The sequence below is a fragment of the Anopheles coustani genome, chromosome 2 (genome assembly GCF_943734705.1).
Source record: "Anopheles coustani chromosome 2, idAnoCousDA_361_x.2, whole genome shotgun sequence".
NCBI classification, from domain to species: Eukaryota; Metazoa; Arthropoda; class Insecta; order Diptera; family Culicidae; genus Anopheles; species Anopheles coustani.
In genome coordinates this window covers 88278876-88295954 of record NC_071289.1, presented here as the reverse complement: position 1 = coordinate 88295954, position 17079 = coordinate 88278876, and the positions used below count along the sequence as shown (strand labels likewise).

The 17079-nt window shown below is 40.7% G+C and overlaps 1 protein-coding gene across 1 annotated transcript; it reads right to left on the bottom strand.

Moving 5' to 3' along the window:
- Positions 1-1504: 1504 nt before the first annotated feature.
- Positions 1505-15930, bottom strand: LOC131265277 (uncharacterized). The gene is made up of 7 exons (XM_058267539.1): positions 15709-15930; positions 14591-15634; positions 14091-14522; positions 5298-5745; positions 3132-3328; positions 2010-3053; positions 1505-1945 (listed from the first exon to the last, which is right to left on the bottom strand). The coding sequence occupies exons 1-7, from the start codon at positions 15928-15930 to the stop codon at positions 1505-1507; spliced, it is 3828 nt and encodes a 1275-aa protein (XP_058123522.1).
- Positions 15931-17079: the final 1149 nt, after the last annotated feature.

Here is a 17079-nt window from a genome sequence, read left to right as displayed (position 1 = left end):
TATGTTCAAAAGAATAGGTTAAATTTTTAATGTTTGACCTTTTTCTAAATATAAGAAAAAAAAATGAAGACAGGACAACGGTGTAAGCCATTTTTTCTACTTTTAACTTTTCGAATCTTCATATTTGCTTAAAAGTGTGCCATCCAAAACCGTTAATCAATCATAGCCATCAATGGCGTCGGGTGTGCCGAAATTTATGCAAGTAAATGATTAAAAAAAAAAACCTATAATTCAAATGTACAATTCATTGCAGACGTTCTGCTCGACACGGGAGCATCCACGAGATTGGTGCTTCTTTTTCCCTTCGTTTGCTCAACACTTCTGGTTTGCATAATTCATCGAAAATACTGACCCATATTTGGCGGCGAAGTGCATCGGCCATGCGCCGCAAGCGTCTGGCCAGAATATTTTTTTTTTATTACTGCCAAAGCCAGGCAAAAGCAAAAGTACGAGTGCTTCCGCAGCGAGAAGAAAAGGGAACGATTTTCTGCCCGCTGCTAGCACTTCATTCTTACTTGCATGCTACGGATGCACTTTTGCATTCATTCGGTTTAACCTCATTTTGCCATCACCATTGGTTGATTGTCTGGCATGCGTGTTTGACTGCGAACTTTGACCCAATTTGACTGGCGCATGTGAGATGAAATCGAGAGCATGTGGACGATGTGGTGAAATTTCGCCATAAGCGTATTTTGACTGTCACCACCGTTGTGTGAGTGTGTGTAAATCTTTTTATTTTTTATTCCCTTCTAATATTCGAATTTCATAACGTCACATGTAAAGGAAAAGCTAGTAAAAACTCCATTAGATTTCTTTCCAGATTTTTGCCATCAATTCACTAATGCCTAGTTCAACATAGAATAGATTACCGCGGCATGGTGTACATTTTTCTCGTTTTTATTATAACTAAACTCGTAGGCACACTTCGCAAATCGTTCCTCTTTCCCGTTCCAGATAAGGTTTTATTTTTATTTATAAATAAATAAATTACTTTGTTGTCGAAGCCATTCGCAACCTTTAACCGTCGTCAGCAAGTCTCCCAAGAAGCGAAAAAAAAATCCTTATCTACCACAGTCTAGCTGACTCGCGTTCATAGAATCAACATCGGAATCCCGCCGACGGAGGTCATCTAGGTGGGCGTCCGTTTGATTAGCCGCTAATCGCGTCAGTTTTACTCACATGTTTTGCCCCTTTCAGGGCATAAACGTTCGATCGGTTGACCCTTGCTCCGCTGGTGTGCGAATCGCGGTCGACTTATGTAGGCCTTCAACTACGTTGGAACCGATGGTCGTTGAACCGATAGTGATCGGCTCGCTTTGCACAACGCTAACCCTTTACGATTTAAAGTGATTGGAGTCGCTCATTGGAACTAAATAATACAAGCGGCCTTGGATAGAAGGATAAGTTTTTGTGCATACTGTTAAAAAACTGTTATCTCGGTGCTAAATATTCTTCATGTAACTAATGGTGCTTGTTCATCTCAGAGTTGAACCTGTTAGCAGATTCATTCCGCAAAAAATGCCTTCCAGAACCCGTAAATGTCTTCATCCAGGCCAGACACCAGGGTTTTTCTTACCGGGAAATAAGTGTTGTTGGAATTTGCAAAAGTCATCACGTTGCAGTGCATCCCAGTGCAAGTTGCTTCTTTTTTAATGTTGGATTTTGTAGCAAACCCCACAAGAAACTGCACCCACAGCTGGCACATTTCTGCTTCGGGTGACCCGGGAGGAAACTCTGGGAAGAGTTCAGGAATTCTGAAGAGGTAGATCAATTCATCCGGATGAGTCAATCCATAGGATGTGTTGGTCCTCGTGTAGACTTGTGAGTAGGAGTACCGTCCATTGAACTGGAAGGAGTACACACTCGTCGGGGCGTGGTTCTGGTTCTGAAGATACTGCTTCACGCCCTTGATCATTGGATAGATGAAATCGGCTTCCGAGAGCATCTGGGAAATTAGAAATAAACTAATCACAACAGTCCTCCGTACCACTTCGGGTACTTCTACTTACTTTAGTGATTTCGGCATAGTTCGTTTCCGTAAGCCACTTATTGGGGGGAGTGGTCTTGAGGAACCGCCGTCTCAAGCTTTCAAACCCCACGTTCGATACTTCAGTTTGGAGAGAAATTTGAAACAGTTGTGGGAATAGGGGGTTTACTTCCGCAATCAGCGACTTGTTCTGGTAGACTACTTGCGTTTGAAACGAGGCATCTGTCGGTATGGTTCCGGTCAGCCAGGGAACGCTCGTGTACTTCCCAAGACTCCAGGCAGTATTGGGATTTTCGGTCAGGAATGCCTCCGGTTCATTTTGCGGTTCCACAACGGGACGATAGGGGACACTAGATTGATATTTCCAAAATTTCAAGCCATCGGTGCTAGTTAATAATTCGCTCGCACTAAATTTCCGAAGCTTTTTAACAAGTTTCGTCGGGGCAATAGTCTCTGCATCTGCGATGCCCAAAATGCGACCGTGGGTCCTTGCCACAGACAGCGGATCAGGAGTCGGAGCGCTCCATTTGGCAAGGGCACTTCCACTCATCGATATGGCCCGATGGAATAGTCCACGACTCAGCGGGCTCAACATGTGTAACTGGGTGCTGGCACTACCGGCACTCTGACCGAAGATTGTGACCCGTCCGGGATCTCCTCCAAAAGCACGGATGTTAGCTTGGACCCAGCGAAGGGCCGTGACTTGATCTTTCAGGCCGTAGTTTCCTGACGCCGAACTATCACCCGTAGAGAAAAATCCAAACACGCCGAGACGATACTGTAGCGTTACGACCACTACCTTCCGTTGTGTCATAATTCTCGCCGGATCAAGTTGGCTTAATCGGGCCGATCCAACTGTAAAGGATCCACCATGAATGTACACCATGACAGGTAAAAGTCTCGCTGCTGGAGAGTACCCATCCTGCGGTACAAACACATTCAAATACAGACAATCTTCTGCGCCATAAATTGGAGAAATTAGATTGACGGGATCTTTCTGAATACAAGCATTTTTGTCTGTTGTTGCATCGTATACATTTTCCCATGAATCTATCGGTTGAGGGTTCTGTAAGTGGGGACATAACGATGTTACCACATGTTCAAATCGACAAGAAAATGTGTGGTTCCACTTGCTTTCATATACCTTAAACCGAAGATCACCGACGGGCGGTTTGGCAAAAGGAATACCCAGAAACGCAGCATAAGGACTGTCAACGCTATCTCTCAGCCAAGTTCCTCTTAAACATCCGTCTTTAATGCACACGCGAGGCCATTTTGAATACGCTTCTGTTCCTCCGAAGCAGTACAATATCAAAAGCACTCCGACGTACACTCGCATCACTGAATTAAAGAGTGTAGAGATCATTTCACATTAAAGTTCTTATGTCAGCTAAATGTGTAGAGATCACGTTAAAGTTCTTCTGTCAACAAGTTTCACAAACTTTTACAGTTTCCACCATAGGTTAACTCCTCTTTGCTACAGAGTTTGAATCGAACTGAACTGTTACTGACGGAAACGCCTTTCTTTTATACCAGAAGGGCGAATACTTTCACGTTAGCCTTAATATGCTAATTTTTACTTTCTCTTCGCTGAACGAATTTTAATTAAAAAAATATATACTCCTCTAGCCTGTGTCACTGATACTGGGTTTGGGTGGATGTAACAAATGTAAACTTCAAACCGGTTTCACATCTGCTGTTGAGAGAGTTATGTAGTGTTACAGTTTTAAATCAATATCTTGGACTTCCAATTGGAAAACATCATTGTTTCGTTCGAACTGCCTCTTGAAACTATCGCTCCTAGTTTTTAAAGATTTCTACGTTGTGTTTTATTTCTATTATCTCCAAATTGAAAACGCGTGCTTCTCATGCCACAATCCAAATGCAAGAGACTGCTACGATATAGAAAAAACTTAATCTAGCCTGCTGCGTTGGTAAAAAATTGCACTCTTCAAACGCAGTCAAGAAACGCCTACTTGAATCTTCTCGTTACAAATTTACACAATTAAAACCAGCCGTTCCGTTCTGAACAATCATCATGGAGATCCAATTGGACATTTTCATGATTGATTGGAAATCCATCACCAAAATAGATAAACTTTTGGTGTTCATACATAGAGTATGAACAAATCCTTTCATTAATAAGTCTTCATGTAAACAACACCACATAAAACACAAATTTTGATCTATGCTCTTTTTGTTTTATTCTCCATAAAACTTCTTCCAAAATCGGTACAAGTCCTCATCTAACCCAGGTACGAGCGTTTTATTGACTGGGAAATAAACGTTGTTAGTGTTTCCGAACGTCACCACATTACATTGAAGTGCGGTGCACGTTCTCTCCTTTTTGATGTTCGTTTTTGTCGCAAAATCTACCAGAAACTTTACCCACAGCTGACACATTTCTGCTTCGGGTGAACCGGGAGGAAACTCAGGGAAGATAGCAGGCATTCTGAAAAGGTAGATCAATTGATCTGAATGGGTCAGTCCGTACGACTGATTAGTACCGGTCAAGATTTGTGAAAATGAATAACGTCCTTGGAACTGGAAGGAGTACACGCTAGTGGATCCTGCTTGATTTCGGTTTTGAATCTGCTCTTTGACACTTTTGATCATAGGATATAGAAATTCGGCTTCGGAGAGCATCTGGAAAATTGGATTTGTGTTTAATCTATTGTTCGTGTGTTTAATAACGGTTGTAAGTAGATACTTACAGTAGTGACTTCGTCGTAATTTGTAGGCGTAATCCATTTGTCAGGAGGAGTGGTTTTAAGAAAACGCCACCTTAAGCGTTTCAACTGTTTGGATGATATATCCGTTAGCAGAAGAAGGTCAAGAATTTCAGTAAACCTGAGGTTCAGGTCTGTGATCAACGACTCGTTCCGATAGACCATTTGGGTGAAAACCGAAGAATCAGCTGGTATAGATCCCGTCAACCAATCAACGCTCGCGTACTTCCCATGACTCCAGGCTGTATTGGGAGCTTCAGTCAGGAACGCATCCGGCTCATCTTGAGGTTCGACAGTCGGACGGTATGGGGCGTTAAGGTGAATATCCCACACCTTCAAGCGATCAATACTGTTCGTCAAAATGTCCGCGTCAATTCCTCGAAATTTTTCTACTAGTTCTATTGTGGACATAGATTCCGCATCCGCGATGCCCAAAATACGACCGTGGGTCCTTGCCATAGACAACGGATCGGGAATCGGAGCGCTCCATTTGGCAAGGGCACTTCCACTCATCGATATGACCCGATGGAATAGTCCACGACTCAGCGGGCTCAACATGTGAAACTGAGTGCAACCACTACCGGCACTATGGCCAAAGATAGTGACTCGTCGAGGATCTCCTCCGAAAGCTCGGATATTATCTTGGACCCAGCGAAGGGCCATGACTTGATCCTTCAGGCCGTAATTTCCAGACGCCGAACTATCACCCGTAGAGAAAAATCCAAACACGCCGAGACGATACTGTAGCGTTACGACCACCACCTTCCTTGTTATTATAATTCTTCCTGGATCAAGTTGGCTTAATCGGGCCGATCCAACTGTATAGGCTCCACCGTGGATGTACACCATGACGGGTAAAGGTCTCGATGCTGGGGAATAAGCATTTTGCGGTGTGAACACATTCAAATACAGGCAATCTTCTGCACCAAAAACTGGAGAACTAGCGATGTCGGGAGCTTTCTGAATACAGGCATTTTTATCTGTTGTGGCATCGTATACACCTTCATAGGAATCAGCCGGTTGAGGATTCTATAAGCAGGGACATAACGATGTTATCACATCACAAAATGTGTAGTATCACTTGCTTTATATACCCTAAACCGAAGATCACCGACGGGCGGTTTGGCAAAAGGAATACCCAGAAACGCAGCATAGGAATTGTTCAGCAGGAGAGGATCTTTCAGCCAAGTTCCTCTTAAACATCCATCTTTAATGCACACGCGAGGTAATTTTCGATGCGTTTCTGCGTCTTTAAAGCAGTAGGTTATCAACAGCACTCCAACATATACTCTCACCACTGAGTTTAAGAGTGTAGAGATCATTCTTCATTAAAGATGTTATTTAAGCTAATTGTGTAGAGATAATTCTACATTAAAGAACTTTTCACTTTTCACAAACTTCTAATCTTCACCAAGTGTTAACTCCTCTTTGCTGCAGAGTGTAAATGAAACTGAACTGCTGTTGATGGAATTGCATTGCTTTTATACCAGAAAGGTGAGTGCTTTCTCGTTGGCCTTAATCTGCAGATTCTTGCTTTCTCTTTGCTTACCGAATTTCAATTTAAAAATATAAATTATAATTTTTATTGTTACATTAAAGTTTTTAAAAACTAAAACTAAATTTAAACCTAAAGAGTACGGCTAGTACTGTTCCTGTCTAGATGCTAACTGTAACTAACTGCCGTTGAGTTCGCGTTCGCGTTGGTCGCTGCTGTCGTCGAGGAGTATTGCTGACGTGGCATCGGCATCGTGGTTGGGAGAATCGTGGAGACTGCTGACGAAGCCCAACGTTCCGTTGAGTTTGTTTTGGGAACGTTGGCGAAGACATCTGATCTGTTAGCTGCGTTTGCAGAAGGTGCATCTGCGTTTGTTGGTGGTGTAGCGATTTGATTCTTAACTACTCCATCCCCAGAAGAAGCGCGTCTCGAGCTTCTTGTCCAGAATGTTTTGATGGTTTCTCGTTTAAGCAGAATGATTATAAGGATTGTAATTGAGAAGACTATTAAAATTGCCGTGATAGAGGTATGCTGCTGGAACTTGATCGATTCTAACGTTTCTCGCGTTTCTGTGTGCATTTCATGTAGCTGTGAGACGGTGTAAGCCTTTCGCAGATTGGTTTCTTCTATTTGGTGCTTTTCTAGTGGCACTATTATTGGATGCTTAAAATGCAACTCCAGATTCTCGAAGAGTTGATCTCCTATTATGATCGTACAGTTGTAGAAAACGATTAGATAGTTGCCTTGTAGTGTTTTCTTGGGAATTCCGCATGTGCTGCTCATTACGGTGCTTTCTTGCATTGTTTTGACGATTAGTGTTCCATGTGTTAGGAGTTTGTATTCTGTAGCTTGGGAGGTTTCTACGTATGGACATTTTCCGTGTTTTCCTCTCACTATAGGTGCAATACAGAATCCATCGGTTATGTTTACGAGATGGTTCCTTTTGTAAATGTGTGGCTTTGTGTTACTTGTTTCTCTATCTTGCGCTCGAATGGCTAACGTCTCGTTTAAATTCGTTAGGATGATGTGGTACTGTATGTCAATTGATTTGTTCCCTGTTGGCAATTCCTCAATAATCATTCTTTTGTATACGGTGGGCGTTAAGTTTGGAATATCGATGCTGATTACTAGATGGGCTCCATGGTAGAATACGGTTGTTGTCAGGTATGCGAACACGTCCTCAAGATGGTCTATTCTGACGTTAGATTGTTTTAATTGCTGTGCAATTGATTCTAGCTCTCTAATGCTTAATAGATCTCTACTAACTATGTTGAGTTCTGCAAAACTCATAGCTGTTTCTATCGTATTTAGGATTCTTAACATAATATCTAGTTGAAAAAGAATTGAAATTTTTGTGTTCTCTGAGATTGTATAACCTTTTTGTGCTATTAGCTTTTGGATTGTATTTTCCTGGTTTTGTATGTGTTCTCTAAGATTTTTAAATTGGTCTAGGAATTCATTGTTAATCCTGACTTGCTTATTGTTTTGTTCTATAAGCTTGCTGTCTGATTCTTTAATGTTCTTAATACGGGAATTTATCTCTCTCATATCCTCTGCATCTAAGTTTCCAGTGATAACTTTTATAATGCTTCCTAATGCATCAATGGATCTTTTTGATTTGGAGTTCGATGGAAGAAGGGTTTTGTATCTTTTTTTGATATCGTTGAATTTCAGATTTATGAGTCTTGAAAAATCTCCTGCTGAATTGTTACCTTTTAAGACTAAGTTTTCTAGTATTCTCATTGTATCTTCTAATTCTTTTAAATCTATCGTGTGTATTAATCTATTGAATCCCTCCTGGATTCGTCCTTCGCCGGCACTTAGAGTGAGTGCTCCTTGGTTGCTGGTTATGTCGTGTATTTGAATAAATTTGGGCGTGGAAAACGGGATGATGAGTATGATGAAGAATAAGTATTCCATCCTAAAATGATAAGAAAGTATTAGTTATCGTTGGCTTTAAATTCTTTTAATATTTTCCTTGTGAACATCTCGTCCAGACCTATCGATAACGACTCTTCCTTTGTCTTCGATAGCTCTAGTCGGATGGTACTTTTCTTTTGTTTTCTTTTTGATGCCTTGGATTTTTTTATAGATTGTTTTTCCAGGTTCTATGATCGGTTGTGTTTCTCTATTTTTGTTGTGGTAATTTATGTTTTTATTTTGAGTTTTTTCGTTTGCCAAAATTATTTCATCATAGAACTTGTTTTTCTCTTCTATTATCTGATCGATGTTTAAGGGACGTTCTTGTCCTTCTTTGAGGCCAAAAAATATTTCTCGTGGCTTGAATCCTGTTGAGGAATGTATTGTATTATTATACAACGTGCAAGCCACTTGAAAGATTTCTTTTTTACTTAGGTCCTGGTACTTCGTCTGGATACATCGATAGATTTCGGCTATCGTCGAGTGGAATCTCTCGACTAGTCCGTTACTCTCGCTATGATTTGCTGGAACAAAGTGAATTTGAATGTTCAAGTTATTTGCCAAACCTCGTATCTCCGCTGATCGCAGTGCTGGTTCGTTATCGCTTACGATCAGTCCTGGTGTGCCGTATGTGGAGAATAATTTTAGTAGTCCTCTGCGGATATCTGTAATGGTTCTTGATTTGATTGATATTAGTGTTCCGTATCTTGAAAATTTATCTACTGCAGAAAGGAATATGCATGGTTGTGATAACAGGATATCGATGTGGACTATTTCAAAGGGTCTTGTGGTGTTAGGGGTGCGTCCAATATGTACTTTGTATGGGTGTCTGTCATATTTGTTTGTATTACATATTTCGCAGATTTTTATAAACTGTTGGATTTTATGTTTCATCTTTGGGAAATAGTATTGTTTTTCTATTTGCTTTTTGTTTTCTTCGATTCCTCTGTGAGCTGATTCATGTATTTTTTCTATGATGTGATTTTGTTCTTCAGGCGTTTTTAAGTCAGTTAGAAGCTTTTGAGTAACAACGATTTTGAATGTTCTGCATCTGCTGAAATAATTTTTGTAAACTATTTGAAGGGTGTTTATTATATTTTCCGGACACATTATACAGTTGGTTCTTCTAGGATCCATGTATTCTTTGAATATTCTAATTATGGCAGGGATACCGAAAACAAGTTTGGTGATTGTTCTTCGAAAAATCCTTGGGAAAATTTGCTCGTAATGGTCAGAATCTTGTGGTCCGATTTTAAGTATGATTTGATTACTGAAGTAATTTAATGGTTGTTCCGTGCATTTGATGAATTCGGAATCATCTGTATCTGCTGAGTGTGCACTTATGTTAGATGAGGTGCTCTCGTTGGTGTTTAGCTCGTTTTGGATTCGTGAAAGACTATCGGCGACTACGTTTTGCTTCCCAGGGCGATATTTGATTTCATAATCGAATTCGCTCAATGAGAGGCGCCAATGGACCAGTCTATTGTTTGTATTTTTCAGATTCAAGCCGTATGTTAGCGGCTTATGGTCGGTATAGAGAGTGAATTTTCGTCCATAAATATATGGTCGAAAATATTTGCATGCCCACACTACTGCAAGTAGTTCTTTTTCTATTGTGGAGTATTTCTCTTCAGATTTATTCAATGTTCTGGATGCGAATGCGACGGGTTTATCACTTCCTATTGTTCCTTGGGATAGAACTGCTCCTATCGCAAAGTTTGAGGCGTCTGTGGTTAAAACAAATGGTTTGGTGAAATCTGGGTACTGTAAAATATCACTTCCAGAAAGGATAGTTTTGCATTTTTCGAAAGCTGCAAGAAATTCTTTGGAGTGTGTTATTGACTCTCCTTTTCTCAAAGAATTAGTCAATGGTTTTGCGAGTTTTGCGAAGTCACGAATGAATTTACGATAATAACCTAGAACTCCTAGGAATCCTCGTAGTTCCTTTTCGTTTTGTGGGATTGGCCAGTGCTTTATAATTTCGAGTTTGTCGGGATTGGGTTTAACTCCATCGGGTGTTACAATGTGACCTAGAAATGCAACTTCTTTTTGAAGAAATTCACTTTTATCTAATTGTATTTTTAAGTTGTGTTTTCTGAGTGTAGTGAATATTTTTGTTAAGCTGTCCAAGTGTTCTGTGAGGCTGGTGGAGAAAATAATAATATCATCCATATAAACAAGACAAGTACGACCAATGTACTTTCTCAGCACATTATCCATTACTCGCTGAAAGGTAGAGGGTGCATTCTTCAGACCGAAGGGCATTCTGAGGAATTCATAGTGTCCATTTTCAACACTGAATGCAGTTTTCGGAATGTCCGCTTCGTCAACCTCGACTTGGTGAAATCCAGAGGCGAGATCGAGTGTCGTGAAATACATGCAACGACCTAACTTGTCTAGAATGTCTGTAATGTTTGGGATTGGATAACGATCGTCAACGGTTTTTTCGTTTAATTTTCTGTAGTCAATTACTAGTCTCCATTTTTGTTTACCAGAAGCATCTAGCTTCTTGGGAACAATCCAAACTGGGGACGTCCATGGACTACTGGAGTGTCGTATGATGCCTTGTTCAAGCATTTTTGTAATTTGACGTTGAACTTCTTCTTTGTGGCAAAATGGGTAGCGGTACGATTTTGCGTGAATCGGCAAATCGTCTTTTGTTTTTATCGTATGTTTTATGGCATTGGTGAATGTTAGCTTTTCTCCTTCAATGTATAAAATATCTTCAAATTTGTGTATTATTTTTAGCAGTTTTTTCTGTTCGTCACTGTTTAGGTGTGATAAGCGTAGTTGATCAAGGGTTGGTGTATCTGTGGCATTTGGCTGGATTTCGCTGGTGCCTGTTTCGAAGTTATTGATTTCAATGTTCATGTAATTATCGTTTAAATCAAATTCACATGCCTGATCGGAAAAATTGGAAATCAGAACATAGGTTTGTCTATTGTGTGCGGTGTATAAACCAGAATGAATAAGTACGTTGTTTTGAATGAAAAGGTCATTCTCGATGAAAAAATCTCCGTCTTCTGAATTTATGGGTAAATTGATTGCTTTCGTTTCGTTTGAGTTTAGGTTGATTTTAGTTTTTTCGGGATATTTATTAAAAAGTTTTATTTTTCCATTAGGAAATTCCAGTTCATTTGTATCTGTGCGGATGTTTATTTTTGAGCTTTTCAACGTCTCATATCCAATTAGACCGTCGAAGAAGTCATGGAAGTTGAATACGAAAAAGGTTGATTTTTCTGTGTTTTTGATTTGTGGGAAAGGGTTAAATTCGACATAGCGGTTTATTTGGTGTAAACCTTTTACGTTACGAACTTGTAATGGGGTTGTTTGACGACATCTTTCAAAGTTAACATGTTTGGGGTCGATATAATTTTTGTTAGCTCCTGTATCTACTAGGAAGCGTAACGGACCTTTGTTTGTTGGAATTTCTATATAGGGGATGCAATTGTTTACGTTTTTTCCGTTAAGAAACCGGCTGTTTGAAAATTTAGGTCGTCGGTGACGACATTTGGTTTTTCTTTTGTGGGTTTCTCCGTGCTACTTGTGGGTTCTTCGCAGTGAGTTGTGTTATCCACAAACTCTGTATACTGTTCTTCATCTTGGGGTTGGTAATAATAGTAGTCACTCCATTCCTGTGGAGGCTCAAGGAGATACATTTCCTGTGAGGGGTCTTCTTCGATTTGGTAGTGAGGTCTATTCAAGTAATTTACTTTCCTAGATCTTATCGAAGGATCCACTTCCATTGGGGTTGGTTTTGTGTTTTGATGTGAATTGAATTTTTGAGCGAAAGGGAAGTTTTGTTGTCTTGGGAATGGACTGTGTTGATGGGTTTGTTGTGGTCTTACTGGGTTTATTGGAAACGGGTTAAATTGTTGTCTTACTGGGTTTATTGGAAACGGGTTAAATTGTTGTCTTACTGGGTAAGGGAGGTATGGATTTCTTTGTTGGATTGGTGGGTACGGAAGGTACGGATTTCTTGGTTGGATTGGTGGTAGAAATGGTCTCGGGTTCTGTGGATGAGGAGTTGGTATAAATCGGTATGGTTTGGATGGGATTGGTGGAGGTTGTGATTTTGGTGCGTTTTTCCCATAGTGGTAGTTATTTTCTTCAAGGCATAGTCTTAATGCTTCTTTTAAGGTGTTCGGAGCTTGTGCGCGGATTATTGGCCCTAATGGTTCTTTAAGTCCTGAGAGGAAGACCTTTAGTCCCATCTGCTGGTAGAAAACATTCTTTGCTGTTTTTACCTGCGGATTTCTTTCATTTATGTTTAGTAGATTTACTAGCAACGAAACGATATGGGAGATTCTACCGTAGAAATCTTCCACTGTTCCTGACTGCGCGGTGTTGAATAAATCGCGGGTTAGCGAAACTTCATCTCTCCTGTCACTATAATGCGTAATTAGATTGGCTTTTATTTCGGCCCAATCTAAATTGGTTCCATACAACTCTAACACATTATCTGCTTCTCCAACAATTTTTGATCGGATCGCTTGAATCCAGATTACGTGCATGGATGTTCCACGTACCGAATCAATGAGCGGTATCAAATTGTCAATCGACCGGATGAATGAGTGTAGTTTCACTGAGTCACCACTGAACGATGGTAGATCGCGAATGATCTGAGGCGTTTGCAATGTTTTCAAAATACTCTCGGCGTTTGCCGTTCCTACGTTGGCCTGTGCTGCTGCTTTTTGTGCTTGCGCAGCATGTTCAGCTTGAGCTGCTCGTGCTGCGTGCGCGGCTTCAGCGGCACCTGCTGCTTCTACTTGTAATTGATGAATAATTTCATTCCTATTCTCTAATTCTTGTTGTAACATTGCAATTTGTTGCTCCATTTTTAAACTTGTTTCACTTCACTTTTTTATTCACTTAAAGTTATTAAAAAAAAATTTCTTACCTTATCTAGGGTTTCCGATGTTCGTTCGGGTACCGATGTTCGCTCGGCTGCCAATGTCCGTTTGGCTGGTTGTGGCTCCGTTCGGGTTCCGATGTTCGCTCGGGATGTCCGTTCGGTGAGTTTTGGTTCCGTAAGATTTTCAATGGTTCCCAGCACAATTTCACAATATTCACTTGCGAAAGCAATAAATGCGGCTGCGTTACACTACTGAAAATCCTACCCCGGCTGCGCCAATTATAATTTTTATTGTTACATTAAAGTTTTTAAAAACTAAAACTAAATTTAAACCTAAAGAGTACGGCTAGTACTGTTCCTGTCTAGATGCTAACTGTAACTAACTGCCGTTGAGTTCGCGTTCGCGTTGGTCGCTGCTGTCGTCGAGGAGTATTGCTGACGTGGCATCGGCATCGTGGTTGGGAGAATCGTGGAGACTGCTGACGAAGCCCAACGTTCCGTTGAGTTTGTTTTGGGAACGTTGGCGAAGACATCTGATCTGTTAGCTGCGTTTGCAGAAGGTGCATCTGCGTTTGTTGGTGGTGTAGCGATTTGATTCTTAACTTATATACTCATTTGTCCTGTGTCCTTGATACGACCGAAGGTTGCGATGGAAGTAACAAATTTAAACTTTAAACCGGTTTCACATCTTGTTGATGAGATTCCATCCATTTCTCGTAGTTTTCTACACATTGCCATGAGTGTAATGATGTAGTTCATACACACTTTGCATAGTGGAACAAAAGTAATACATAATAGAATCATACAGTGTGTCTTCACTGTATTACCAGTGTAAATTTGAAATCATCATTATGAACTTCCAATTAATTCCTATCGTTGATTGGAAATCTATCAACAACATAGATACACTGTTGTTGTTCATACGTAGAGTATGAACAAATCCTTCCATTAATAAGTGTTATAGTCGTTCTCGCTAAACTTTGCCTTTAAAGGCATTCTTATTTTACCCTTCTAGTACATTAAGCAATTAGAGTAGTAGTAATATTAACAACACCACACAAAAACCATATCTTGTTATATTCTCTTTTTGTTTTATTCTCCATAAAATTTCCTCCAAAACTGGTACACGTCCTCATCTAACCGAGGTACGAGCGTTTTATTGACTGGGAAATAAACGTTGTTAGTGTTTCCGAATGTCACCACATTACATTGAAGCGCGGTGCAGATTCCTTCCTTTTTGATGTTCGTTTTTGTCGCAAAATCTACCAGAAACTTAACCCACAGCTGACACATTTCTGCTTCGGGTGAACCGGGAGGAAACTCAGGGAAGAGTTCAGGAATTCTGAAGAGGTAGATCAATTGATCTGAAGGGGTCAGTCCGTACGACCGATTGGTACCGGTGAAGACTTGTGAGTATGCATAGCGTCCTTGGAACTGGAAGGAGTACACGCTAGTGGATCCTCCTTGTTTACGAGTTTGAATCTGCTCCTTGACACTTTTGATCATTGGATAGAGAAATTCGGCTTCGGAGAGCATCTGGGAAATTCAAATTATTTTTAATCTGTGGTCCGTGTGTTTAATAACGGTTGTAAGTAGATACTTACTGCAGTGATTTCTCCGTAATTTGTAGGCGTAATCCATTTGTCAGGAGGAGTGGTCTTAAAGTATCGTTGCCTTAAGCTTTTCAAATGTTTGGATGATATATCCGTTAGCAGAAAAAGTTTAAGAATTTTAGAAAACCTGAGGTTCAGATCTGCGACCAACGACTCGTTCCGATAGATCGTTTGGGTGAAAACCGAAGCATCGGCTGGTATAGATCCCGTCAACCAATCAACGTTCGCATGTTTCCCATGACTCCAGGCTGTATTGGGAGCTTCAGTCAGGAACGCATCCGGCTCATCTTGAGATTCGACAGCCGGACGGTATGGGGAGATAGGGTGAATATCCCAAACCTTTAAGAGATCAATACTATTTGTCAAAATGTCTGCGTCGATCCCTCGAAATTTTTCTACTAGTTCGATTGTGGGCATGGATTCCGCATCCGCGATGCCCAAAATACGACCGTGGGTTCTTGCCACAGACAACGGATCGGGAATCGGAGCAGTCCATTTGGCAAGGGCACTTCCACTGATTGATATGGCCCGATGGAATAGTCCACGACTCAGCAGACTCAACATGTGTAACTGGGTACTGACACCACCGGCACTGTGACCGAAGATAGTGACTCGTCCGGGATCTCCTCCGAAGGCACGGATATTACTTTGGACCCAGCGAAGGGCCATGACTTGATCTTTCAGGCCGTAGTTTCCTGACGCCGAACTATCACCCGTAGAGAAAAACCCTAAAACTCCGAGACGATACTGTAGTGTGACGACCACTACCCTCCGTTGTGTCATAATTCTCGCCGGATCAAGTTGGCTTAATCGGGCCGATCCATAGAAAAAGCCACCGCCATGAATGTACACCATGACGGGGAGAGGTCGTGGTGCAGGAGAGTACGCATTTTGCGGTGCAAACACATTTAAATACAGACAATCTTCTCCACCAAACGTTGGAGCACCAGGAATTAGTGAAATTTTTTGAATACAAGCATCTTTGCCTGTTGTTGCATCGTATACACCTTCCCATGAATCTGCCTTTTGAGGGTTCTGTAAATAGGGACATAACAATGTAATAAAATGCTACGAATCGACAAGAAAATGTGTGGTATCACTTCGTATACCTTAAACCGAAGATCACCGACGGGCGGTTTGGCAAAAGGAATACCCAGAAACGCAGCATAGGGACTGTCAACGCTATCTCTCAGCCAAGTTCCTCTTAAACATCCGTCTTTAATACACACGCGAGGCCATTTTGAATACGCTTCTGTTTCTCCGAAACAGTACAATATCAAAAGCACTCCGACGTACACTCGTATCACTGAATTAAAGAGTGTAGAGATCATTTCACATAACAGTTCTTATGTGGGGATTGTGTAGAGATCACGTTAAAGTTCTTCTGTCAACAAGTTTCACAAACTTTTACAGTTTCCACCATAGGTTAACTCCTCTTTGCTACAGAGTTTAAATCGAACTGAACTGTTACTGCTGGAAACGCATTTCTTTTATACCAGAGGGGCGAATACTTTCACGTTAGCCTTAATATGCAAATTTTTACTTTCTATTCGCCGAACGAATTTTTATTTGAAAAAGAAAATATATATACTCATCTAGCCTGGCTCATTGACACGGCTGACGGTTGGAGTAGATGTAACAAATGTAAATTTCAAACCAGTTTCACATCTGCTGTTGAGAGAGTTATGTATTGTTAGAGCCCCGTACACGACCCGCAAACTCAAAAACTTTGCGGCGCAAAGAGGGGAACAACCGAAAAGTTTGCGTCAGAAACTTTTCAGCTTCGTGAGCTGAAAACTGCACCCGCGAAGTTTTTGGCAGCTAACCGCATACTCAAATGCGCCAGAAGAAGAAGATGAAGAAGAAATAAATGTAAACATAACAAATCTCAAAAACAAAATAATCGAACATATGGTGATAAATTTACGTGTTTATTTTGCAGTTTCAGTAATATTTTGTCATTTTATAGCTAGAATATCAATTATAAATTCACTATAGATCAGGGGTCGGCAAAGTCCGGCCCACCAACTGATTTTATCCAAAAGTTTCAAAAAGTTTAATGATAAAGATTAAAATATTTTATCCTACCACTTTTTATGTAACTTGAGAGCATCAAAATCTTCCTTTTTTATGCGAAGAAAGTTAATTATAGTTTCATTTGCTTGCTCTGCTACAGTATTGTCCAGCAAACGGTTGCCATCTTCTTGCCTACGCACAATACGCCTATTGCGTTGCCTGATGCGTTGTTGCAAGTTTTGGGTACTCAACTCGATGACCCGCGATAGGGTAGTTAGCCACACTTCACTCATCAACAGATTATCCATCTTTTACTTTTTGTGTGCATTGAAATAAGATCTTGTTTGCTTTGAATGAAGATTTTCGAGTTAACTGAAAAATCAAAAACAAAAACCTCTTTGCGCCGCAAAGTTTTTGAGTTTGCGGCTCGTGTAGCGTGGCTCATGCTTGGTCTACACGAAGCG

Excerpts from the sequence above, each read along its gene's own strand:
- LOC131265277 (XM_058267539.1), bottom strand. The coding sequence starts at position 15,930 with ATGATCTCTACACTCTTTAATTCAGTGATACGAGTGTACGTCGGAGTG. Across the intron at positions 15,635-15,708 it reads TCGGTGATCTTCGGTTTAAG|AACCCTCAAAAGGCAGATTC; the intron begins GTATACGAAGTG and ends CCCTATTTACAG. Across the intron at positions 1,946-2,009 it reads ACTATGCCGAAATCACTAAA|ATGCTCTCGGAAGCCGATTT; the intron begins GTAAGTAGAAGT and ends CTAATTTCCCAG.